Here is a 27,943-nt window from a genome sequence, read left to right as displayed (position 1 = left end):
TTTCTCTACTCCAAGGCCTGAGTAGTCTTTCAAAAAGATTGTTAGCGATATTAATCTATGCAAGGGTTTAATGACCTATACAAACAAAACCATAAAATAGCAAGTTCAACTACAGTAAGTTATATGTGAAACCAAATTTATATGTTTCTTATTGTGAGAATCAGGGTGCCACCCCCTGCTGAGAAAGACACTGTGAGAACCAGGGCGATGCCCTCCTGAAAATTAAGTATGTGAATAGCTTCTGGAAGCTGCCTGGCATCCAGAAGTTACATCTATTCATAGACCGCCTGTAAGTCATGTCAATCAATGCTATCAGCCCATTAGCTTGGAACTGTGTGTGAGGACTGCCCTGCTTCCTGTTTCACAAGGGGCTTCTGGGAGAAGCCACTGAGGATCTCCCTTTTCGTTCCAGGACTTCAGGTTGGTGGCAGACAGAGAGGAAAGGAGATAGGCTTTTCTTGCTTTACTGTACTCCATGTGTTATCTTTACTCTTTAATAAATGCTTAAAAGCCTAAACTCTTGCTGAATTTATCAGTAAATCTTAGCTAGTTTCCCCAAAAAACTGGGGTGGGGGGCGACAGGTAAGGACACACATTAGATTTTAAACATCACATTATTAACATTTACTCTATCAACTACAGGAAAAGAGTTTTATTTGTTTAAAAAAAAAAGCACAAAGTATTCCACATGCAGATACACAAACTTGTCACAATACCAGGCATTTACCTTGTGGTTTTTGGCTGTGTCAGTGATAATTTCCTCAGTACCTTGTTCCCGGAATTCTGATGTTTTAAATTCAATCTTCATATCATTCTCTGACTCTGAATGCTGCCATGCAGCATTCCATAGTTCTTCAGCAGTAGAACACCATCCCTACATGGAAAAAAAATAATTGCAGGAAAAATAAGGCCAAGTTCCAGCTTAAGGAGGAAGAATAAGAAAGTGAAAAAAATTTTTTAAGTAAATTAGCTGTATATCTTAAGTAAAAGAATAAATTGGGGGCAGCTAGGTGGCACAGTGGATAAAGCACCGGCCCTGGATTCAGGAGTACCTGAGTTCAAATCTGGCCTTAGACACTTGACACTAGCTGTGTGACCCTGGGCAAGTCACTTAACCCCAATTGCCTTAAGGGGGCGGGGAGGGGGGGGGAATAAATTGTAATGACAGGCATGGAAAACACAGCTTCAAATAGTAGGTTATTTGTCCTTTCTTATATCCATTACTCCAATCCCAGGATGTTATATTCAAATGGATTAAAAATTCCCAACCTTGCTAAAAATCACATAAGAGAAAATTCAGCAATTTGATTGTAACTCCCTAGATACAAATCCATCAACATTTCCTGGCTCAAATATAAAGCATTTCTATTGGATTTATTTACAGGTTTCAAGCCAGCTAACTGAAATACTTGGATCACAGAAAAGTGAACGTAACTCTCGAAATAGATCTTTTCTATTTTATATAATTTTTATACTTTGGCTATCATGAGCAGCTACCTTGTAATGGGTAAAAAAAATGTGAAGGAGCAACTTATTAAAGACTCTATGGCTATATACCAGAGAGAAATTTTTTTTTAATGTTTTTAAAAGAAAAATGGGCTAAATGTCTATAAATATTTGTGATAAATAGGAAAGAAAATAGCAAAAAAAGGAATTCACTTCATTAACGTACAAATATACCTGTAGTCTAAACAAAGGTCTTCTTAATGCAAATAAGCCCACAATGACCAGTATTAACACCCGCCAACAACTTTTATATTTTATTTTAAAAATTATTTTGTGAAATATTTCCCAATTATATGTGTAAAAAAATTTTAACACTAATTTTTAAAAATTTTGAGTTCCAAGTACTATCCCCAACCTTCCTCTCTTAGAAGGCAAATAATTTGATATGGATTATACACGTAAGTCATTCAAAACATATTTCCACATCAGTCATGTTAAAAAAAGAAAACACAAACAAAATAAAACAATAAAGATAAAGAAAATGAAAAAGTATGTTTCACTCTGTATTCACAGTTCATGAGGTCTCTCTGGAATTGGAAGGCATCTTTCACCATGGGTTCTTTGGATTTATCTTGGATCCCTGTCTTGATCAGAATAGCTATGTCTTTCACAGTTGATCATCCTTACAATATTGCTGTTACTGCGTAAAATGTTTACCTGGTTCTGCTCACTTCACTTAGCATGAGTTCATTTAAATCTTCCCTGTTTTTAACAAAACTATCCAGCTCCTCATTTCTTATAGCACAATAGTATCCCATCATAATCATATACCACAACTTGTTCAGCCATTCCCCAACTGATGGGCATCCCTTCAATTTCCAATGCAAAAATTTTAAATAAAACACTAGCAAAGAGATTACAGCAATATATTACAAAGTAGGTTATATGCCAGGAATGTAAGGCTGGTTCAATATTAGAAAAACTATCAGAATAATCAACAATAACTAAAATTATCTTTATCTCAATAGATATAGAAAAAGCCTCTGACAAAATACAACACCCATTCCTATTAAAAAACACTGGAGGGGCAGCTAGGTGGCTGTGGTAAAAAAATATGAAAGTTTTTTAACAGTCGGTTAGGATAACTGAAAGACTCCAGTTTTTGAAGGACCACCCTTTTGGGGAGGAGACCAACAGTCAGCCTGCTGCGCACGTCAGACTGCCTGCTACGCACTCGACTTCCGGGGTGGAGAGAACGGAAGTGGGGCTTTTTCCTGCTCTGCTGGTCTCCTGACTGCGCGGCACAGACGGTCTCTCTCTCTCCAAAGGTGGCCTTCTCTTTTGGTGAGTTTTTATAAGGAATACAGACTAAGCTTAGACTTAAGACGATTTGTATTGTGTTTCTACTTTCCTATCCTTCTAATCAACATCACCTTGTGACTACCATAACAATAAAAGGTCTATCTAGAAAACCAAAAGCTTCTTCCATTTACTAGTCTGGGAGATAAATTAAGGGAAAGGTTAAATAGGGGAGATTTATGATCTAATATCCAATTTTAAATCTCACATGGCACAGTGGATAGAGCACGGGCTCTGGAGTCAGGAGTACCTGAGTTCAAATCTGGCCTCAGACAGACCCTGGGCAAGTCACTTAACCCCAATTGCCTCACTAAAAAAAATTAATTAATTAAATTTAATTTAAAAACACTAGAAAGCACAGGAATAAATGGAGCCTTTCTTAAAATAAATATCTATGTAAAATCAAGAGCAAACATCTGTAATGGGGATAAACATGAAATCTTCCCAATGAGATTGAAAATGAAATAAGGATGTCCATTATTAAATATTGGACTAGAATTGTTAGATATAGCAATGTGACAAGAAAAAAACAATCGAATGAATTAGTATAGGCAATGAGGAAACAAAATTTTTACTCTTTGAAGATCATATGATTGATATGCTTAGAAAATCCCAGAGAATCAACTAAAAAAAAACTAGTTGAAAAAACAACTTCAACAAAGTTGCAGGATACAAAATAAATCCACATAAATCACCAGCATTTTAATACACTACCAACCAAATCCAGCAGCTAGAGAAAGAAAGAGAAATTCCACTTAAAATAATGGAAGACAATACAGAATACTTGGGAGTCTACCTTCTTTTTTGTTTGTTTTTTAGGCAATTGGGGTTAAGTGACTTGCCTAGGGTCACACAGCTAGTAATTGTTAAGTGTCTGAGGCCAGATTTGAACTCAAGTACTCCTGACTCTAGGACCGGTGCTCTATCCACTGTGCCATCTAGCTGCCCTGGGAGTCTATCTTCTAAGACAAACCTAGGGATTATATGAACATAATTATAATTTTTTTTTCACAGAAATAAAGACAGATCTAAATAACTGGTGAAATGTTATTTTCTCATAGATAGGCTGAGCCAATAAAATAAAAATGACACTTCTACCTAAATTAATTTACTTATTCAGTGGCATACCAATCGAGCAACCAAAGAATTATTTTATAGAGCTTAAAAAATAACAAAATTCATCTGAAAAAACAAAAGGTCAAAAACATATGAAGGGAATATCAATGAAAAAATGTGAAGCAAGATGACCTAGCATTTCTAGATTTAAAACAATATTACAAAGTAGTAATCATAAAAACAATCTGGCGCTGGCTAAGAAATAGACTGGTAGATCAGTAGAATAGAATAATTACATGATACACTGTAGTAAAAAAAAAACTATAGTAATCTAGGGTTTGATAAACACTAATCCAAACTTTTGGGGTAAAAAACTCACCATCTGACAAAAATTTCTCAGAAAAATAGAAAGCAATTTGGCAGAAACTAGGCACAGATAAACATCCCACACCATATACTAAGATGCAGTCAAAATGGATACACGATTTGGACCTAGAGAATTATATCATAAGTATATTAGGGGAATGTGGAATATCTTATCTGCCATATCTATTAATAAGATAAGAGTTTATGACCAAAGAAGAGATGAGTGGATTATGGGAAGGGAAATAGTTCATTTTTATTACATGAACTTAAAAAGCTTTTTCACAAACAAAACTAATGTAGCCAAAATTAGAAGGAAAACAGGAAATTGGGGGGGTGGATTTTCACAGTAAGTTTCTCTGATCAAGGCCTCGTTTCTCATATATAGGGAACTACGTCAAATTTATAAAAATAAGAGCCACTCCCCAGTTGACAAATGGTCAAAGAATATGAAAAGGAAGCTTTTAGAAGAAGAAATCAAAGCTATTAACAATCACATAAAAAATGTTCTAAATCACTACTGATTAAAGAAATGCAAATTAAAACAGCTCAGAGAGACTACCTCACACCTATCAGATTGGCTAACATGACACAAAAGGAAAATAGCAAATGTTGGAGGGGATGTGAAAAAAATTGAAACACCAATTCATTGCTAGTGGAGTAGTGAACTAATCCAACCATTCTGGAGGACAATTTGTAACTATGCCCAAAGGGCTATAAAATTGTGCTTACCCTTTGACCCAGCAATACAACTAGGTCTGTATCTCAAAGAGATCAAAGAAAAAGGAAAAGGACCTATTTGCACAAAAATATTAATAGCTGCTCTTTCTGTGGCAGCAAAGACCTGGAAACTAATTGTTGACATAAAGAAAAGAAAATTCATTAGAGTCTTCTGAATTTAATTTGATAAGTATATTTGAATGCTAAGATCCACATGATCTTGTGATTAAACTTAAATATCCTGTCTCTGTAGAGATGTTCCCTTTCCTTCAGAAACTCTAACCTTTTGCAGTGATTCTTTGCATGGCTGACACTGCTTCCTTCCAGCAAGTCCTGATGTAAATAAAAGGGAGGCATTCCCATTTCTCTTCTCTCTGTCAGTCTGCACAGGCAACCAGTTTTCATCCCAAACATCATCACCTATGGACACTGACTCAAGGTATGGCATCTCAACAGGATACTCTAGCTGAAAATAAATTAAAAAGAAAGAAATAAAACCAGCTATGATTTACTTTTCCTTTCAGGCCCCACTTAGATCTGTATTGCTTAAAGACTTTCTTGATCACCATTTTTTTGTTTTATTTTGTTTAACCAAAACCTGAGGCACCAAGGAAAAAGCAGGGTTGTGCCATACTAACTCTTCTTGATTCTCCTAAACCAGTACTAAAGAATCTGCAATTCTTGCTTCTAAGGGTTACCCTGAGACATTACAAATGGTCACTGTACACAGCTGTTTCTCATTTCATTCCCCTTAAACTAACACTTTATTAAATGGTTCTTCTCCAAATTCATTTTCTGATTTTGGTTCTGTGGGGTCTGAATACCTCTTGGTTTTCTTTACAGTCTTCATCTTGGGCTTCTGATGAAACTCTGTCTGAACCCAAAAATGGCACCTCAGCTTCAGGTTCCAGGTAGCTGATAGGTTTTTGGTCACCAGTATCTCTCTAGGGGACATGAAAGAAAAGCAATTTTATATTTTTTCTACACCTTCTCACCCCACAGGCTACAATTATTTTAAAAATATAAAATAAGATTTTAGTGAAGCCCACAGAATAACCCAAAACGGATAGCTACTGTATTGGAACAAAAACTGTTTTTTCTTACAACCTCTGGCATTAACTACAATAAATCAACGTATGAACTGGAAACTATAAATTATTGTCAGGTGAATCTCTAGATGAATCCTAGGTGGAAGGAGAGATCACACCTATCAATTTGTGAGGTATAGTTTACTGTAAACTAAAATTCTGAAAGGGAAGTTGAGACACAACAAAGAAGATATAGCTTCTGTGCCATGTCATTTTATTTGCTGGATTAGGAGTCACAGAATTAGGTACTGCTAATTTTACATACACATACATATATACATACACATATAAATTTTTTAAAACTATATGTAAAAGTACACATACAAATTTATATGTGCATATATATAATCTTACTATATGTAACAGATTACAGTCTTGTATAATCATCATCTTCTCATAATAATAAAAAAAAATTGGTTTTAAAAAAAATAACATGCTAATGGAATAAAAAATGATTCGACACTGTCTCCTTCCATAAGCCACTCACTGCCTTCTGACAGGTGTTTATGGTCACATTAAAAGAAATGATAATGTCAATTTCATGCAATTTTAAGGCTATTGGAACTATGAGACAAAAGAAAGTCCTTCTGACTCAATGTTAAAGGAACAAAGCTAAACAATTCAGTTTTCAGAAAACAAAGTCAAAGCATTAATTTTAGTGGCAAGTCAAAATTAAAAAATTAAAATTTGCTTTTAGAAAATATGGAGGTAAATGTTCATATAAATACTACAATGGTAATTTAAAGTTTTTCAAAGAATGTAATAGTACCACTGTGGTCAAATAGCCCTTTTTTCTTTCTACAAATCAATAAAGTTCTTCTAAATAACTACATAATCTACATTATTCTATTTTTTAAAAACACCAAAAATTACAAGTATTTTGTTAATACACAGAGATATTTTGTGATACATTCAAAGAGGGGAAAAAAGCCTTGCAAAGGTTCAAAGTATATATTTTGGACCACAAAGTTAGATAAACAATTGTAGGACCAGATCTGACCCAATGGGGTATTAAACCAAAGCTCAGAACTATTAATTGATTTCCTTAGGTCACAAAGTTATTTAAGTGGCAGAACTAGTAGAACCTAGGTCTCCTAACTCCCAGTCTAGTATGTTTTCTGCTATACCACTCTACTTTGGTAGTAGCAGGATGTAAGACATTCTTATGTGGAATAAGAATGAAACCAAGGAGTAAGCTCTAGTTTGTATTACAGACAGTTACACAGTAACCATAAAAGAAAAGAGCAATGGGAAAGAGGTATTAGAGCCTAAAGTTTCCTGAAGTGATGTGATCTCAGAGGAAGCATCATATTCGACTGGTGGAAGAGAAGAAATAAGGATTTTTCAAGCGAAGGTATGAGGGAGGGGAGAGAGCGGAAACGAGAAATGCCTGGGGCAGAAGAGGGAACAGTGAAAAAGAGTGGGGCTAGATTAGAAAGGTTCATATAGAAGAGTTGTATGAAATAAGGCACTTTTTTTTTTTTTGGCAGAGCAATGAGGGTTAGTTAAGTGACTTGCCCAGGGTCACACAGCTAGTAAGTGTCAAGTGTCTGAGGCTGGATTTGAACTCAGGTCCTCCTGAATCCAGGGCCAGTGTTCTATCCACTGTACCACCTAGCTGCCCCCTAAGGTACTTTTTTTTAAAGCCTCCTACCAGGGGTACCAATTCATTTTCTGGACTTCTTATTTCTCGGTCTTCATTAAAATAATGCTGATGGGAAGAAAGACCCAGTTCTATCAAACCAGGTTCTTCAGGCCTTGGACTGCATTTTGTATACATGGCTAAGGGGTTGAGCTCTCTGAAACCCTAGGATTTAAACACAAGATACACACAATTAGTCAAGTAAACAAATTCCAAATAAAGTAGACCTCATACTTTTCAAGCTACAGAATGTTATGCTACTAGATTCTGCTCGGCAGATTCTTGGTGTCTCATGGAGTTATCAGCTTCCATCTGCTTAATTTTAATTTTTAAGGCCTTATTTTCCTCAGTAAGCTTTTGCATTTCTTTTTCCATTTGGCCATTTTTTCCTCCCATTTAGCCATTTTTTTCTCTCATTTGGCCAATTGTATGGGGGGGGGGGGCTGAGCAATGAGCGTTAAGTGACTTGCCCAGGGTCACACAGCTAGTAAGTGGCAAGTGTCTGAGGCTGGATTTGAACTCAGGTCCTTCTGTATCCAGGGCCAGTGCTCTATCCACTGCGCCACCTAGGTGCCCCTTGGCCAATTTTATTTTTTAAGGAATTGTTTTTGTCAGTCAATTTTTGTGCTTCTTTTTGCAGTGTAACTCTCATTTCTCTCATTTCTTTTTCCATTTTTCTTCTACCTCTCTTATTTGGTTTTTAAAAGCCTTTTTGAGCTCTTCAAAGGCTTTTTGGTCTTGAGACAAGATCATCTTCCCACTTGAGTCTTCACTTGTAGGCATTTCGACAAACTCATCTGAGTTCGAGTTTTGGTCTTCCTTTTCACCATAGAAGTTTTCAATGGTAAGGGACCTTTTTTGTTTCTTGCTCATGTTGTAGCCTATTTTTAAACTTATAAAGTTGAAGGTCCACTGTTGCAAGCTTCTTACTGCTCTCAGCCGCCCCACTCTCAGCTGTGTCAAGTTGCAGCAGTGTCAAGCTGCCCACTGAGCCAACCTGTGCTGAGTTGAGCTGCCAGCTGAGACGAGTAGTGCAGTCGCCCTCCCCTTCTACCCAGGTAAAACAGACCTTTCCTGAAGTCTTCTAAATTATCTCAAGTAGCAGGACTGTGTCTCTCTTTTTATAGGTTCTGTAGTTACAGATTCTGTTTAGAAGCTTGATTTAATGTTGTTTTTGAGGGAAATACGGGAAAGCTCAGGTAAGTTCCTAGCTTCTCTCCTCCATCTTAGCTCCCATGTTAGGCTACTAGAATCTCTTTGATGATTTAAGGGATTTCTCAAAGTTGGGCTTAATTCCCTAATTGTAGTGATTTATATGCCAATTTAAAATCAACACTTAACAAATAAAAAGTTATTGTTTAGAGAATAAGATTAGTGTGGAAAACAACACATAAGTAGTTTTGTTTTGTTTTTTACTTCAGGTCACAATATCTGAGGTCAGTTAGAAGGGAACAGACATTTATATAGCTCCTACTACATGCCAAGCACTGTGCTAAGAACTTTACAAATATCATATCACTGATCCCCAACAGTCCCAGGAGATAAATGCTTTTAATAACCACATTTAACAGTTGAGGAAAATGAGATGAACTGATGAAGTGACCTGTCCAGGGTCAAACAGCTAGGAAGTGTCTAAAACTGGATTTGAATTCAAGCCTTCCTGATTTCAGGTCCTCTGTACCACCTAGAATGTCATTTGAAAATCTGCACTTAAGCAAAGTAAAAATTCCACTGCTGCATCTAACATCAGGTTTACAGGTAACCTTCTGAATCAAGTCTTTTAATTACTCTGTAATATAAAATGCAGCCATATTTGTCTACCTTAGATGGGACATTTTCTCGGCAGACAATGGCATGGCCTTCTGCTCTCAGGACGTGATGGAAATAGATGTCTTCATTTGAAGATGTATCACACAGAAAGAGGTTGAGGACCCCATCAACATACTCATCCACTACTCCCACCAATGGCTTCAAGCCACACAGCTTCTGGAACTGCAAAATTGCTTGGGGTGTCCAATGCTCCTGAAACAGAGACGACCAGTGAGATTAACCACAAGGGATTTAAGGATGAGTTACTGCATGTTTCCTGCCCCTATAAACTGAAACTGAGTCTGTGCCCATGTCTCATGACTTTAGAGCAATGTTAATTATGATTTTCCTTCCATAAACAAAACATAGCACTATTCCCAGTGGGTTATCAATATAAAGGAACTAATTCAGCAGGTAAAATCTGCATGTAACATTAAGAAATTTATACCAAACTAAGGATAATTCATAAGTAAAAATAGTTCCTTAAAGGGACAATAAACATTTATTAAGAAAAAATCCTTTAAGTGTTTACTGTGTACTAGGCACTGAAACTACATATTGCAATACAATGGAAAGAACTAAATTGAGTCAGGAGACTTATGATTTAATTCTGTTCCTGTCACTAAGAAGCTGATGACATTGGACAGGTCACTTAAAGTCCACAGTCTTTACTTTATCTATTGGCCCATGTACTCCAAATCCCTCTTCAGTTCTAGATTCTTATTCATTAAAGCAGATTTCAAGGCCCAATCTTACTGATCTAGGTTTTTTTTTTTTTAGTGAGGCAATTGGGGTTAAGTGACTTGCCCAGGGTCACACAGCTAGTTAAGTATTAAGTGTCTGAGGCCGGATCTGAACTCAGGTACTCCTGACTCCAGGGCCGGTACTCTATCCACTGCGCCATCTAGCTGCCCCTACTGATCTAGTTTTAATTCCTTCTGCTTGTGCTTTAAATTCAGACTTTTTAAAAATAAATTAATTTTAGACAAACTACTTCTGTGAGAAAGTGTGCCCCAATTAGTCTAAACACATTTTACTCTTCTTAAAATGAAGAATTTTATAATATTAAAATAAGCTATGTATATACACATACCCCTATGGGTCTCACCCAAGCCAGGGAACAAGGAATGGCCTGAGCAGGAAGCTTGATGTAGCAGCACCTATAAAAGACATCCAAATCCATGATCACTTACTACATTTTTGGTGGGGGATCAGGGAGGTGCAGGGCAATGAGGGCTAAGTGACTTGCCCAGGGTCACACAGCTAGTAAGTATCAAGTGTTTGAGGAAAGATTTGAACTCAGGTCCTCCTGAATCTAGGGCTGGTTCTCTATCCACTGCACCACCTAGCTGCCCCCCCTACTTAACACATTTTTTAAAAATTATAGTCTTACTTTAGCCCTGTATATTTAATAAGTTGATCATAGCATTACCTAAAAAGCTAAGCCGATGGAAACTAATCTCATAACCCATTCAATAAAGGAGAATGAGAGACACAAAGGCAAGTGGGCAAATAAGACACTTCTGACAATACATCAATGAAACATAGTAACAATGCTTTATCTAAAGTTTGGTTCAGGTGAAGAAATGTAGGAGTCCAGAGGTAAATTTAAAACAGTCCACAAAGGAAGCATTTCTAAACCTAGCTGGTCTGAACATTCTAATACTCAAATTCATCTTGGCAGATGTGTTAACTTACTTGAGAAACCTCAGAGAGGATTTCTGAACAGTTCCCAAATTTCCAAAATCTGGGTAGAACACCTCAACTTCTTGCTTCCCAAGAACTCGATGAATGATGACTCGGTACCACCATTTATCCTCAGAAATCCTTACACAACAGAGATGGCCAGGTTGGATAAAAGATTCTGGCATGACATAGCGATCAGATACTAACTGATTGGAATAGCAGCGCCTGCAAAATTCCAAAACAAAGAAATAGCAATCATGAAAGAAAGCAGAAACAATCTTTGTTATATTTCATAGGCAGATAATGAAGAAGGGTGTCCTATAATTTCCCAAATTGTTTTCTTTAAGGATAGGGATGAGACCTCTACTTTCACTGGCATAGTAAAAAAAACTCCAGCCAATGCTGGTCAGCACCTTCTCTGGAAGTCATAACTTAAGAGACCCTAGAGCACTAAAAGCATAAGTGACTTAATATTAGAAACAAGACCCAAACCTAGCTCTTCCTAGTTTCAAGGCCAACTCTATCCACTATACTGTAGCACCTCTCTTATTTTCTTTATTAATCTTAATTGATTTACTTTCTTCTACTCAGACAAATCTCTTTCTTCCTTTTTCAGAATTCTCTCCCCTAATTAAAAGAAAAACCTACCAGAAAATTTTTTTCGATCTAAACCTGTGATGTCAGAGAGGCAGTACGGTATAATAGATGGAGAGCTGACCTTAAAGTCAGAACGTTATCAGTTCAAGTCCTACATCTGCCCTGTACTGACACTGGTAAAAATTACTTTACCTCTTTGAGCCCGAGGCAACTCCTCAAGACTATAAGGTAAAGAGTAAGCATTGATGTGATTTAGTAAAAAGAATTTCCTTACTGGAGGCACCCTACACTAACAAGAAATAAGGCAGTAATAGTAATATAATGGGATTTATGACCAGTATCATTCATCTAACATAAATTTATTGAGTGCCAACTTTACTGACACGCACTGTGGGAATATAAAAAATGGCATGTAGTGAATATATGAACAAGATACAGTTCTAGAGATATTTTCGTGTGGGAGATACAATTTTTAAGATAAAACTTAACAGAGAAAAGCATTTTTAAAAAGCATCCAGAGAAAAAGATTATCATCATGCTATGCTTTGTTTTTGCCAGACCAGATAGGCAATATGCTTAGTTCTGGCTTCCAAATTTTAGAAGCGACACTGACAAATCAGAATATTAATGGAAGAGAGTAACCAAAATGGTGAAGGAATTCAACATATTGAATAAAAGGATCAGGTAAATTGAATAGATATACTTATCCCTGAAAAGAAAAGAGTAACATGATTGTAACTTCCAAAGATATAATGAGTTCTCATGTGGAAGGGAGACTTAACCCCAGAGAACAAAGTAGGACCAACAAGTAGAGGTTACAAGGAGGGGGCAGCTAGGTGGCACAGCACCAGCCCTGGAGTCAGGAGGACCTGAGTTCAAATCCAACCTCAGACACTTACTAGCTGTGTGACCTTGGGCAAGTCACTTAATCCCAACTGCCTCACTTTAAAAAATATAAAGTTACAGGGAGGCATTCTAATATTAAAGCTGACCCAAAATGGAATGGAGTACCAAGAAAGTAATGATTTTCTATTTCTGTATGTAGCATTCAGTTACATAGATAATATTTTATGATTCTATGAACTGAGAACAAAGGGAGGGAACAAGTATTTATTAAACACCTATAATGTCTCAGGCACTGTGCTAAACACTTTACAAATATTATCTCATTTTATCCTCACAATAATCCCTTGAGGTAAGTTCTATTGTGGTTTCTATCTTGTAAGATGAGGAAAATGAGGCAAACAGAATTTAAGTAACTTGCCCAGGGTCACACAGTCAATAAGTGTCTGAAGTTGAATTTTAATTCAGGTCTTCCTGACTCCAGGTCCAGTGTTCCATCCACTATGTGGCACCTAGCTGCCATATTATTACTGTATATGGAATATTATTATCATATCTAGAGATAATCTCAAAAAAATTAGAGTATAAATCAGAGCAACATTAAATGAAAACTGAGCAAAGTTTGCAGTAGGGGTTAGTAACAAAGGACTTCAATACTAAACAAATAATTTCAAGTAGAAAAACATTCAGAAAAGCAACCTGTTCCTTACCTCATTTCAATCATCATATCTTCAAGTAACTCTGATGAATCCCTGCTATAGATTCTGATATAAAACTGACTAGGAGAAATTATATACTCTACAAAGACCCCTACTAGGGTACTGCTGTCTAATGGTGGAAGGCTGCAGAGTTTCCTGTTTTGCACAGCATCTGGTGGGATCTCGTACCCTGACATCTCCAGGGTGAGCTGCGATTGTTTCATTCCCATATGCTGCAAGCAACATAAACATAAAAAGTATAATTCTAAATGCTGTGGTGCAATCATGAGCTAAGTAAAGTAATGGATAGATGAGAGAAATGATATTCTACTTCTCATAATAACTGCCCTCAGATAAATCCTCCTCTGACCCCCCACAATGGGCAAGTCCCTTAGCAATGGACACTATCAAATTGCCCCACTGCACAATCAATGTGAGAAAGACGTTTTCAAACTCTTGTTTGGAAACAACACATTGCTCTGCAGGAATCCTCATTTCCTCTGTGGCCATCCCATCCCCCACCCCCAACCCATCACCACCAAGGACTACATACTAAAAAGCCATAGCACAATTTCCAGAATGTTCCATGTAGGGTACAAAGCATCAATCGGGGATGAAGGAATGAAAGAGTGCAGCGGTAACCTAGAGGTTAGGGCTGGGCTCTGGGGTTTGCTGATGAGGCCTACTGCCAGTAAAACCAAAAATAGTCATGTGGGGCACCTTAACTCTTTCCCCAAAATATCCCAAAGTTTCTGACACAAATTTTGACAAACAGTGGTGGTGAAATCAAACACAAAATGGTAAGAAAGCTGTCAAGTCCTCCTCTGCCATAATTGAGAACTACAATGCCAACAGAAGCCAGCAACAATGACTGACAGATGGCGGCTGCTCCATTTAATGACTTCAGAACAACGAGATATAATGTTCAGAAGGAAGTTGCCTTTGGAAACAAATCTTTGTAAAAGGGATATTTTAACTCAACTGAACTCATTTAAGTCACTATCCATATTACTTCTACAGGTCTAAAAATTAAAGTTATTAAATTTCACTTACCAGGGGCACAGGCTTTGTGACCAGGCTGAATTTATTGCAGACTTTCTCTTCTATATCTCTTTGCTTTTCCACAGAATAACTCCAGGAAGTATCCTTAATATCTGGAGATGACAGGGAATTTCGGGGGGGACTGGAGATATTGCCTTTGCCTTCTGTTTTCTTATCTAATTGGATCAAACATTCATCATTGAAAGGTAAAACAGCCACACTTTAAATAGCCAAAGTCAGAATGTCCTATGCACATGAGACAGTACACAGCTTTGATTTCCAGTGTATTCATCTCAGCATAGGCTAACTTTCTAAAGATGGCATAGCCTCATAATACCTCAATAAGAATGCCGGAATTCTTCTCAGGACATTCCCCAACTAATTTCATGTAACAAGATGTTCATATGACAAGATACTACTCCCTACAAGAAAATGTAATACCAAGAGATTTATCAAAACAGTCTCAAGATGTACTTTGAAACCATGTATCTTTACACTGTTCCCTGCTAATCTCTCATTTTGGAACCATCTAAAAAACCTAGACCAAAGGGCAGTAAAATCCTAAAAAGAACAATTAAAAACTTTTCAGTGGGTAACAGCTAAAAACCATTACAACAAATAATGACAGTACTTTGCTGTACATGACAGAAACTACTTTAAAATAAATAATTAAACATGAAAAATGCTCTCTTTGCTTCATGTCCATACAGCAATTTTTTTCCTAAAAAAAGTGCCTGGTCTTGCTTTGTTTGCATCTCAGGCAAGAAAAGGGTAGAAGAGCTGAGCTGTAACTGACATCTTTAAGAGTTCTTTGGAACTCAGATTAAGCAACAATTACCCACCAATCCTCTTCATCTCCTTACACCCTTAACATCAGAAATACTTCTTTCCCAAAAAAAAAATCTTACTTAAATAAACCATCACCGCACAAAAGGGTACAAAAGTTTAATAGTAATAAAGGAGTTTTATTCTTTAAAAAATACAGAAGAACAAAATTGAAGCATCTATGGAATAAGCTGTAAGTAAAATATATGTTTTTAAGGCTAATTTGGGGGCTTACTTTTCTTAAGGCCGAGGATCAAATCCTGGCTTTACTCTTGGAGAAAGGCATTTCAACCAAGTGTCAGTTACCTAATCTGTTAAAAAAAAAGGGTGGGGTGGGGTGGTGGCTTGATCTAAGTGATCTTTCCTTCTCTCAAATTCTTTCTGGTTCTGATATTTATGGCTTTTATCACCTTGAATCAAAGAGCTCTTGAACTATCAAGGATGCTTTTTACACAAAATCTGCAATTCAATAAAATAACCCTTCAAAATAGCTGTGTTTGTTACTGCTTTAAAAGAAATATATGGATATTTCCTTAGGAAGTGTTCTAGTACATTAAATTCCAAAATGAAATTAAATGGCACAAGTTACAAATATATGTATTTAATACTATACTACTCCATTCATTTATTTTTCATATGCTGGGGACATCTAGGTGTCACAGTGGATAAAGCACCAGCCCTGGATTTGGGAGGACCTGACACTTGACACTTACTAGCTGTATGACCCTGGGAAAGTCACTTAACCCTCACTGCCCCATGTGCCAAAAAAAAAAAAAAGAAAAGAAAAGAAAGAAAAGTTTCATATGCTTTTAGAGAGACAGAAAAAGATCATATGTGATCTATATGTGTGTCTGCATACACACACACACACACACACACACACACACACACACACCCATACACATATGTATGGTGAGGCACGTCTGACTACAGGAACAGGATGTTGATTTATTTTTGCTTAATTGTATTTATTAACAAAAAAGGTTCTTTTGGGGGGGAGGGGAAGGTGTATGTGGAGGTGGTGGGAGGAGGAGTGTCATTAGTAAGAGACTGATTTTTAAAATGAACAACTAAAAGACTTTTTTGAAAGTACATTTCAAGTAGCTTAGCTATGTGGGAGGAGGGAAGGAATATATATATAAACATAGAAAATGAAAATGATGCAAAAGCAATAAAGAGAAATAAAAAGTATCAGAAGCAAAAACCAATGCTAACGAAAAAAGACAAATTTAACTACTGTACAGTATCAAGCTTAGGGCTTCCTTTCTCACTATAAGTGATTTCACCAATGCCTGTTAGTGAATTAATGTATTTTGGTGTTAAACAATTCTAAATTCAATGGGCAACTCTCTATTTCATTCTTGTTTTGTGTTCCAATAAGTTATCTATGTATGCGTATAATATTGGTTAATAAGCAGCACCTGTGTGTTTATGCCAAATTAACCCAAACGTGAAAGGAGATTAATAAAACTAATCTGTATAGGCTGAAACAGGAGTTCATCATATTCTCCAGGTTATCCCTTAGTTCCTTTCCTCTGCTTAAAAAGTATCCATGGGGGGCAGCTAGGTGGCGCAGTGGATAGAGCACTGGCCTTGGAGTCGGGAGTACCTGAGTTCAAATCCAGCCTCAGACACTTAACACTTACTAGCTGTGTGACCCTAGGCAAGTCACTTAACCCCAATTGCCTCACTTAAAAAAAACAAAAACAAACAAACAAAAAAGTATCCATGAGGTTCAGAATGTGTTGTTTTGACTTGAAAGAGCTATCATGAAGACAGACTAAAAAATAATATAGTGGAACTTTAAAAGAAACCATGCAAAATCCACTTTAACGCCCCACCCCCAATTAACTCAATTCAAGATTCACTCAAATGTTCATGAATGTCCAGATGTTATCTCTGTTATATATTCTTGTATTTCATCCTGGTTTATCCTATCATAGGTCACTGTGGGCCATTTTGGCCAGCTTTAAATAGTGAATTTCAACCTACCTGTTGTCAAATGCTTCATCTCTGTATCAAACACCAACAAGTCTTGTTCACCTTCCCTGAACTCAACATGGAGAATGTCACTAAGAGATCCAACAAGCTCTGCCACGTTTAAAAATCCCAATCTCTTTGGTGAAAGTGGCTCTTTAAAAACTGCCTATCATAAAAAAAAATTAAATTAAAATGAAGAGCAGAAGGAAACTGAATTAATGGCTTAACAAGCACTAATTAAGCCCTGCATGACATTAAATGCTGGTAAACAAAAACAATGAATTAAACAATCCCTTATTTCAGAGGAGCTTACATTCTATCAGAGGAGATAATACAAAGATGCAGACTAAAAAATGATTACAAAGAAATTAAATATAAGTTTATGGGGAGGGTACTAGCAATTGAGATCAGGATAGGCTAAGTTGTTTGACTTGGGTCTAAAACAAAGAGAGGGATTCCATGAGGCTGAAGTGAAGAGGAAGTATACTTTAGGTATGCGCAACAGTCAGAGAAAAGACATGGGGGCAGCTAGGTGGCGCAGTGGGTAGAACACCAGCCCTGAAGTCAGGAGGACCTGAGTTCAAATCCAGCCTCAGACACTTGACACTAGCTGTATGGCCCTGGGCAAGTCACTTAACCCCAACTGCGAAAGGAAAGGAAAGGACAGGAAAGGACAGGACAGGACAGGACAGGACAGGACAGGACAGGACAGGACAGGACAGGACAGGACAGGACAGGACAGGACAGGACAGGACAGGACAGGAAAGGAAAGGAAAGGAAAGGAAAGGAAAGGAAAGGAAAGGAAAGGAAAGGAAAGGAAAGGAAAGGAAAGGAAAGGAAAGGAAAGGAAAGGAAAGGAAAGGAAAGGAAAGGAAAGGAAAGGAAAGGAAAGGAAAAGATGGAGAGTCATTTTTGCATGTGTAGGGACATGGTCAAGGTCATAAAGCTGGGAGGTTCTGTAAGAAATAAGGAAGCAGAGGGGCAGCTAGGTGGAGCAGTGGATAGAGCACCAGCCCTGGATTCAGGAGGACCTGAGTTCAAATCCGGTCTCAGACACTTGACAACTTACTAGCTGTGTGACCCTGGACAAGTCACTTAACCCCAATTTCCTCACAGAAAGAAAGAAAGAAAGAAAGAAAGAAAGAAAGAAAGAAAGAAAGAAAGAAAGAAAGAAAGAAAGAAAGAAAGAAAGAAAGAAAGAAAGAAAGAAAGAAAGAAAGAAAGAAAGAAAGAAAGAAAGAAAGAAAAGAAAGAAAAAAAAGAAAGAAAGAAAAGAAAGAAAGAAAATTTAGAGGGAAAATGAGTTTTTGACATGTTAAGTTTGAAATGTCTCTAGCAAGTCTGGTTTTAAATAATAATAGCAGTCAGCATTTATATAGCAGTAAAAAGTTTAGAAAGTACTTTATAAGAGAAAAAGACCTATTTGTACAAAAATATTTCTAGCAGTTCTTTTTGTGGTAGCTAAGAATTGGAAATCAAAGGAATGTTCATTCACTGGGGAATGACTAAACAAGCTGTGGTATATGATGGTGATGGAGTATTATTGTGCTATAAGAAATGACAAGCAGGATGACTTCAGAAAGGCCTGGAAAGACTTGTATGAACTCACGTATAGTGAAGTGAGTAGAACCAAGAGAACACTGTGCACAAAGACAGCAATATTGTTTGATGAAGAACTGTGAATGACTTAACTATTTTCAACACAATGATCCAAAACAATCCCAAAGGACCAATGATGAAGCATACTATCCACCTCCAAAGAAAGAACTGATATTGATGGAACACAGACTGAAGCATACTAATTTTTCACTCTTTCATTTTTTTTATTCAAACATTCTTATACAAAATTACTAATATGGTAATGTTTTACATAACTGCACATGTATAACCCATATCTGATTGCTTATTACCACCTCAGGGAGGGAAGGAGGGATAAAATTTGGAACTTAAAAACATAAATAAAAATGTTTATTATTTTTAAAAAGTACTTTACAAATATTATCTCATTTTATCCTCACAACAATTCGGAGAGGTGCTATCATTATCCCCATTTTACAGATGAAGAAACTTAGGCAGACAAAGAATGATTTGTTCAGGGTTTCTGAGGCTGGATTCTAACTCAGGTCCTTCTGACTCTAGATCTAGTGTTCTGTTGGAATGCCGACAAAAGACTTGAAATGGATACATAGATGGGAAGCATCCGTAGAGAAATTACAACAGCCATTCTCTCACTGATCTTCGAGCTCTCCCTGATCCTACTGGCTTCCTTAATGACTACAAACATACCCATGTCTCCCCATTCTCAAAAAATCCTCTCTTGCTCCAGCCATCCTCACTGCCTACTGTCCCATCTCTCTTATCCTTTTGGTAGCTATCAACCTGAGCAGGCCCTGCACAATCAATACCTTTTCTGCCTTTCTTCTTAACTAACTTAACTCTCTATACTCTCTGGCTTCTGACTTCATCATTCAACTAAAAATCTCTCTCCAAAGTTACCAATGATTTCTCAACTGCCAGATCTAATGGTTTTTTCTCATACCTCATCTTTCTTGAGCTCTCTGAAGCCTTTGGCACTATCAGTCACCCTCTTTTCTTGATACTGTCTTCTCTCTAGGTTCTCCTATCTGATTCATTTTCAGTCTCCTAAGCTAGATCTTTGTCCAGGGAATATAATTTCCAACTGCCTACCGGTGATCTCAAACTCAATGGACCCCCAAACTGAATTCATTGTATTTCCCCCCAAATCCTTCCTCTTCTTAACTTCTCTTTACTAGTAAGAGTGCCATATCTGAGGGCAGCTAGATGGCGCAGTGGATAAAGCGCTGGCCTTGGATTCAGGAGACCTGAGTTCAAATCCAGCCTCAGATACTTGACATTTACTAGCTGTGTGACCCTGGGCAAGTCACTCGACCCTCACTGCCCCACAAAACAACAACAACAACAACAACAACAACAACAAAGAGTACCACATCCTCACAAGTCACTCAGGCTTACAACCTAGGTATCATCTTTGACTACTCATTCTCCCTCCTCCACATCCAATCTCTTGCCAAGTCCCATGGATTTTACCTGTGTAATATCTTTCATATACCTTCCCTCTGTGGATGTTCTCCAATTTATCCTATATATATATATATATTGTTTGCACATAGTTGTTTGCAGGTACTGTCTTTAGCTTTTCTTTGTATCCCTAGTGTTTAGCAATCATGCCTGACATAAAAGGTGCTTGTCAAATGACTGATGGGAGAGACTTGGTATGTTTGAACTCAGGAAGGAACCAGTAGAAAGGGAAAGGCTAAAGATCATAAAGAGGCTGAATCAGTAAAACTGAAGTTGCAATCTAGTGGAGAAGATGGGAGGGGATAGGATCAAAAGCACATGTAGAGAGAAGCTGGCCTTAGCAAGTAGAAGGGCCACCTCACTGTCAAAGACTTAGGAAAAAGAATAGAGAAACTGAAGTTGAATAACATGAATTTATAGTGTCCCAACAGCAGGATTATTTGACTTCTTCCAGATCTATTCTCAGAGAGATAGATAATGGGAATAATCCAAGGTTGAAGTTTGGCAAGTAATGAGCTATGACAGAGAACAAAAGATTTGAGAGTAGAGGACTGTGTAATGTTGAATTGGCTAACTACTGGGGAAAAGACTGGCAAGAGGTCAGAACAGTGGTAATGGCCTAAAAGTACCGCAGGGTGGAGAGACTGGAGATCTGGGTATGGGCAAAGAATGGGATTAGGAGAGGTAAGGCATCGGGAGATATGGAATATCAGAAGGTTATGATATAGAATATCTGAGTTTTTCATTAAATAAGTTGAACAAAAGAAATATGGCATTAGGCATTTCTGGGCAGACCTCATATAGAGAATCAGCAGACCAAGCTAAAAAATGTTCACTAAAATAAGGTGTTTTAGTTAATGGCTTAGTCCCATATAAATCTAATTAATGATCAAAAAACTTATAGTACCTCAACAACTGGCACACTAACTTGAAAATCTTTTTGTGGCCATGAATAGGTCAAAATATTATAGTTTGATTATTAAGTAGAATTATGTACAAGAACTTTGAGGGTTGAACAAAATGCCAACAAAAAGAAAGGAAAAAAAGCAAACCAAAAAAAAGTTTAACAAGGTTTGTCATAAAACCATAATATATAAATAAATAATAACCTATTTTAATATTTTTAATAATTCAATAAAACCCTAAATAATAATTTATTGGACAGTATTGGATTATATTTTCTACCATATTCAAAATAAAGCAGAGAACTAATTTTTATCCTTTGTCTGATGAGAGTAAGCATAGCATATACTGAAGAGTTTACATCTAAACTCAACAACCTCAATACTGATATTTAAACTGTTCAAGTTGGGTCTCTTTTTTACTCCATTTTGACAATACATACTCTCTGATGTGATCTTAACAATTAGTAGTATTTTTTTAAAGTATCTTCCATTAATACATTTAAATATTAGCATTCTCAAATCTTTTTTTTTCTGCAAAGTAAACATTAAGAATGAAAAAGAAAATAAGCCAGCAATAGGAAATGGGTCACATGAAATGAGTTATTTGAAAATGTATATACACATGCATTGTCACAAAGTGTTTTAAGTAAATTAATTCATTTAACCATAAAAACAATCCTAGGAGGTAGATATTAAAATATCCCCATCTTATGAATAGGGAAACTGAGGCATTAAGTGATATGTCTAAAGTCACACTACTAGTAGATAGATGAAACCTGAACTCAGGTCTTCTGAGCGAAGGTTCATAGCTCTTTCCACTATATTACATTGCCTTAATGACATAATAATTAAACTACCAAAAGAAAATTAAGGCAAATTGGATGAACAATGAAGAAGCAGAACAATTTCTAACTCTCCCTAAGAAGAGAAATATTACAAGAGAAAACAAAATCCTTACCTCAAACTCTCCAAGCAGCTTAGAAATAAGCAATCCTTGTGGAAATTTAGATGCAACCTGGAGAAAAGAAAATTTAAGACATTTAGGGAGACATTTAGAACTTTGGCTGGTAAGAATTAAAAATACCCTACTATTCACAAACAGGGTTCGCACTTCCAGAGGATTGAGGCTTTAGAAACTTAAATATTTTCAGCTTTCGTTAAAGCAAGGTTAACTTTTGGGACATATGTACAGAACAGTTTAAGGCAAAAGGACACAGTATAAATATACGTGAAAATTTACACAAAATTATCTAAAACCAGTTCAGTAAAATGCTGGACATATTGGATATCTTGGACCCAAATGTGAAGCAATTTGGTGATAGAAAAAAATGTCAAAGAAACAAAAGAGCAAAAATGGAAAATATATGGATTTCATCCTATGTCTTTCAGAACCTCTTTGCCTCCAAAGCAATTTATTTGGTGTCCACCAGACATTTTTTATACTTCTCCAAGTTGAATAGCATTTTCCCATAATATCTGAAAATATTGGATGTAACTTAACATCAATCACTTGACAAGTGCCTCATATGTACCAGGTACTATGCTAATGCCAGACTTACAGAAAGAGAAAAGTGCAACAGTCTTCGCCTGGAGACTTCCTAGAGGAACTTGCATTTTGTTGTCAGAAAAAAAAAAACAACCATTCAAAGATTCAAACAAAACAGATGGAGGGTGATATTAGCTGAGAATGTCACTGGCATCTGAAGGTTATCAGGAAAAGCTTCCTATAAAAGGTGATGCTCCAGCTGCATCCTAAAGGAAAACAGGGATTCTAAGAGGCAGAAGTAAAGAAGTGCCTTACATGCATGAAGCACAGCCAGTTCAAGGGCCCAGAAACTGGGAGTGGAATGGCGTACACAAATAAAGTAAGTAGGCCAGCACTCTCACCAAGTGAGAGAGGCGACAGAGAGCAGAAAAGGGGGCCTAGAACACAGCTCGGAATGTACATGAAAGGATGATCCAGCAAAGGAAAATGAGATGAAGTGATAAGACAGGCAGGAGAACTAAGAGAGAATAATGTCACAAAAACCCACGGGAGGAAGAGGATCCAGAGAAGGTGATCAGATCAAATAATAGTGACCAAGAAAGAAGAGGCTTGAGAAAAGGCCATCAGCTCTAGCAATCAGGAGATCACTGATAACTTTGGAGAGAGCAGTTTCAATTGAATGGTGAGGTCAGAAGCCAGACTGCAGGGGGGGGTTCAGAAGATAATGAGGAAATAAAGCCAGTGATCACAGAAAAGTCTTTCCTAAAAATTTAACTGAGAAGGGGAGGAAAGATTTAAGATGACAGCTTGAGGAGATGGCAGTGTCTAATGTAGGGGTTTTTTTAAGGATGAGGGCAGCTTAGGTTTGTTTGTAGGCAGTTGTTCATTCAGTCATTTCAATCAAGTCTAACTCTTCGTGATGCCATTTGGGGTTTTCTTGGCAAAGATACTGGAATGGTTTGCCAGTTCCTTTTCCAGCTCATTTTACAGGTAAGGAAACTGAGGAAAATAAGGTTAAGTAACTTGTCCAGTTAGTTGTCCAGATAGTAAGCGTCTAAAGGCAGATTTGAACCCAGGAAAATGAGTCTTCCTGACTTCAGGCCCAGCACTCTGCCCACTGTGGGAGGGAAATCTTACCTTCCAGAAAATGATTATATGGGAGCTTTATTATTCCCTTGAAGAAGGGGAAAAGAAATGACAAAAAATAAGCAAAATTGCTATTTTCACATGAAAACTGAAACTCATCAAAAATGAGCAAGCTGAAGTAAAATACATATATTGTACACATACATACACATTCTCTCTCACACATACACACACACACACACGTAATGGAATAAGAGAATGGGCACTGAAAGTGATGAAAATGTATACTGAAAAATGCTTAATTAATAGAAACAAAGAAATCCTCCACATTTATATAGAACTTTAAGCTCTGCAAAACACTTTGCATATGTTATTTATGTTGATCCTTACAACAATCCTGTGTGAGATAGGTAACTAGTATTTTCTTCATTTTAAAAATGTGGAAACTAAGAAAATAAATGGAAAAAAGTTAGAATGTAAATTCATTAAGAACAGGGACTGTATTTGTACTGCCAAGCCTCAGCACAGGGCCTAATGTGTATGAGGTACTTAATAAATGCTAATTGGTTGAATGAGGTTCAGAAGTTAAGTGATTGGCCCTAGGTCAAGCCAAAATTCAAACCTAAGTCTTAATGATGTCCAGTCCAATGCTCTATCTACAACACCACATAGCCTCATCTGGGTAACAGGCATGTGTGTGTGTGTGTGTGTGTGTGTGTGTGTGTGTGTATTTATGTATATGTATGTGTATATGTGTATATGTACAGATGTATATATATGAAATTAAATAAAACTAGAAATTTTAAAAATAATAAGAGGACATAGAAAAAATTAAAAGTTAAGAAATAAAGTGAAAAATTAAATGCAATTGAGGAATTTGAGGAGATAATGGCAAAAGCCATCAAAATTGACAACAACATGAATAATTTTAAAATGTGGACAAAACTAAAAGTAGAACATATAAAGCAGAAATAACAGCAAATGCTTTGGAAACAAAAAACTAGCTCAAAGAAAAAAACATGGAAAAGGTTTGGAAGCATTGTACATAAAGCAATACATCTGGAAGACTGATTCCCCCACCCTCCCAATTACATATAATTCAAAAAATTTATAATAAAAATGAGTGACCTATTGCAAATTGAAAGAAGTCCTCTACAAAAGAAAAAATTTAAACACAACTCACCCAGAAGATCACTGTTAAACTTCAAAACCAAAACACCAAGAGAAAATATTCTTATATTGGAAAAAGATTACATATCAAAAAATTGATCAAAATTACTAGATTTTCCTACAAAAATTATAAATGGGTTCAGAAGAGTTGAAACTCAATATATGTAAAATTATAAAACCCAGGTTTAGATCGGATGTTTCCTAGCAAACCTAAGCATTCTGTTGGAAGGTAATGGATGAACACTGAAAAATGCAAAGAATCTCAAAGAATTAATAGAGAAAAAGCCCATACAGCAAAAGAATTTTTGGAACAAAGTTGGAGAGTCATGGATCTGCAACTTGTGACCTCTGTGTAACTGGGCAAATCACTCTGGGCCTTCAATAAAATAAAAAGGCTGAATATTATTTGTGCAGTAAGAAATTACAAATATAAAGAACTCAAAAAGACATAAAAAGTTTTATAAACTGATGCAGAATAAGACAGAACCAGAACAATACACATAATAACAAAAATATAAAGAACACTAATGAAGTATCATGTCTAATTTTGCAAATAATGAAAAAAGTGAGAGAATAGGGAGATCATCTTCTATGGCAGTGTTGAGGATAATTTAAACGTCCAGTGTTTTGAGTTGCCTTTGGGTGCACAGCATAATCAACTCCTACATTCTGCCTCTTGAGGATTTAAGTAAGGATAAGGTCCCTTTGTGGTCGCCATCTGTAAGGGGCTAAAATTCTAGCTAGTCTGTCTAAAATATCTAATGAGTGGTCACCAATAAATTATAAGCTTTAGCAAGAGTTATACTTTTAAGCATTTATTAAGGAGAATTAAAATTTGATGAAGAAAAAGAGAAAGGCCTAGATTCATCCAGCTATTAAAGGGAGAGCGCATTTCTCACTCCACTCTCCACCAGAGTCCTGATGAAAAAGAATGAGAGCGCCAGCCTCCCTGCTCTTCCTTCAGCGTCACTTCCTAATGCCAAAGAAAAACCACATAGCTTGCCCTCAGGAGCCTTCTCCTCATGACAAGGCTTTCCTACAGTAAGTCTCCAGCAGGTGGCGTCATTCCAATCGTTACAGTCTCTAAGAAGACCCTAAGACTTATCCATCTGTTGAACTAAAACTTCCTTTTGTCTTATGGTTTCATTTGTAGTGAAATTTTCAAGATTTACATTTCGGTTCTTTCAGTAGTATAGTATATACTTATGTATATAGTATAGTAGTATGTAACTCAGTTGTGAGTCATTATCTATTATTTTGAGTACCAACAGCTAAATTAATGTCACCCTTCTACCACTCTACCACTATCACCCCAGATATCCACTCTATCACAAAAGACTACTAAGAGCCATTTTTTTTTGGTTTGTTTCATGGTTGCCATGTCCAAAGAATACATCACCATAAAGTCAGTCCACTGATGAAGAGCCTCTTTATATTTAGCTAAGCTAGTACTTGGAAAGTAGATTATCTATCTCCAAGACCATATTCAAAGCCTTTCTAAAAAGCAGGACCTTTGAAAACTATGCTCTGTTGATGTAGCTTTAGAGAAACGAAGGTCTCCTCCACAGCACAATGAAACACTATTAAGACTTTGTGGATAAGAGTTTCCCCAGGGATAACAATAATTACAGTATTTGTATTAGGTTAAACTATGGGATGATAGAATTGGGCTTGAAAAAGAACAATGAATAGTTATCAGAAGGGCAAAAAATTAAACATCAGTATATAATTCAAAGTACATTGCATATTAAGAAAAAACCTCAGTTAGGAAAAAGAGCAAGGGAAGGAGAGGGTGGTGGTAATCCCAAAGTGAAAGTGCTTTCTATCTAACAAAAGGAGGCCAAACATCAAATTTTAGAGATATTTTCTGAATAGGATAAACAAATTGAAATTCTGTTTAGTGTTACAACTGTTCAGTTTCGCTGAGTAATAGAAACTATAAAATAAAAATTGTATTCCCTTCCGATATAATCAAACTTTAACCATTAATGGTAATAGCTAAGTCAAATTTAACCTCTGTATATTCAATTATACAAACATTCATTAAGCACTGATGTACAAAGCACTACTAGGTGATACACACAAAGTCAAAACTAAAACAGTCTTTGTCTTCAAGAAACTCACATTATTTATTCAAAACAAAGTAAATTGAAGAGAGTGAGAGCACTAATAGCTCAAACGGGGAACAAAAATCAGGCAAGGTGTTACAGGAGGTAGCACCTGAGCTGAAGCCCAAAGGAAAACAAGGATTCTGAGATGCCAAAATCAGGTGGTGGTGTTTCAATTTTGTGGAACAGCTAGGTCAGATGCATTAATATGCTGTTGTTGTTGATTGTCCTTTGCTCTCAAAGAGGACCATGACATCAAGGTAATGTCATGAGTTGTAGTGAACTGGATTTAAGTGAGAGAGGGCTGTGCAAGGTTACCAACCTCACACTCTCCTCCAGAGCCATCTGGGTCCAGTGGCAAGATATGTGTGTGTGTGTGTGTGTGTGTGTGTGTGTATGTATGTATATATATATGTATATATATGTATATATATGTGTGTATATGTGTGTATATATGTGTATATATGTGTGTATATATATGTGTGTATATATATATATATATATGTATATATATATCTCTCAGGATAACTGGAGATGGCCCTGGATGTTTTAAGGCAATTAGGGTTAAGTGACTTGCCCAAGATCACATGGCTACTAAGTGTCTGAGGTGAGATTTGAACTCAGGTCCTCCTGACTCCAGGATCAGTGATTTATCCACTTCACTCCCTAGCTGCCCTGCATAGAGATGCAATGTTAAGTTCAGAGAGCTGCAAAAACAAAGATTTCAAGTGGAATAGTATCAGTGATAAAAAGTGAAGATGAGAACAAACTATAGAAACCTGTAAGTATCAGACTGAGCAGGTTTACCTTTGACCCTTGAAGCCTAGAGATACCCTCAAGGTTTTTGACCATGGGAATGACATGGTCAGATCTTAGAAGGATTTTATTTTAGCAGCTCTGTAGAGGATAAATTAAAGCAAATACTAAAGGCAGGGAAGACCTATTAGGAGGTTATTAGAGTAGTACAGGAGAGAT

At 36.6% G+C, this 27,943-nt stretch overlaps 1 protein-coding gene across 1 annotated transcript in view; it reads right to left on the bottom strand.

The window, feature by feature from the left end:
- The window catches only part of TDRD5 (tudor domain containing 5), a 61,810-nt gene that overhangs the window by 22,785 nt on the left and 11,082 nt on the right, over nucleotides 1-27,943 (bottom strand). The window contains exons 5-15 of the mRNA XM_043962682.1: nucleotides 22,077-22,133; nucleotides 17,166-17,319; nucleotides 14,361-14,524; nucleotides 13,320-13,540; nucleotides 11,182-11,394; nucleotides 10,577-10,643; nucleotides 9,496-9,696; nucleotides 7,687-7,839; nucleotides 5,769-5,888; nucleotides 5,228-5,410; nucleotides 728-874 (exon numbers count right to left, since the gene is read on the bottom strand). Coding sequence (XP_043818617.1) covers nucleotides 728-874; nucleotides 5,228-5,410; nucleotides 5,769-5,888; nucleotides 7,687-7,839; nucleotides 9,496-9,696; nucleotides 10,577-10,643; nucleotides 11,182-11,394; nucleotides 13,320-13,540; nucleotides 14,361-14,524; nucleotides 17,166-17,319; nucleotides 22,077-22,133 — 1,680 coding nt within the window. The remainder of the gene's footprint in view (nucleotides 1-727; nucleotides 875-5,227; nucleotides 5,411-5,768; nucleotides 5,889-7,686; nucleotides 7,840-9,495; nucleotides 9,697-10,576; nucleotides 10,644-11,181; nucleotides 11,395-13,319; nucleotides 13,541-14,360; nucleotides 14,525-17,165; nucleotides 17,320-22,076; nucleotides 22,134-27,943) is intronic.

This window comes from Dromiciops gliroides, chromosome 4 (genome assembly GCF_019393635.1).
Source record: "Dromiciops gliroides isolate mDroGli1 chromosome 4, mDroGli1.pri, whole genome shotgun sequence".
NCBI classification, from domain to species: Eukaryota; Metazoa; Chordata; class Mammalia; order Microbiotheria; family Microbiotheriidae; genus Dromiciops; species Dromiciops gliroides.
The sequence above is the reverse complement of the archived record's forward strand: the minus strand, read 5'-3'. Positions and strand labels throughout refer to the sequence as shown.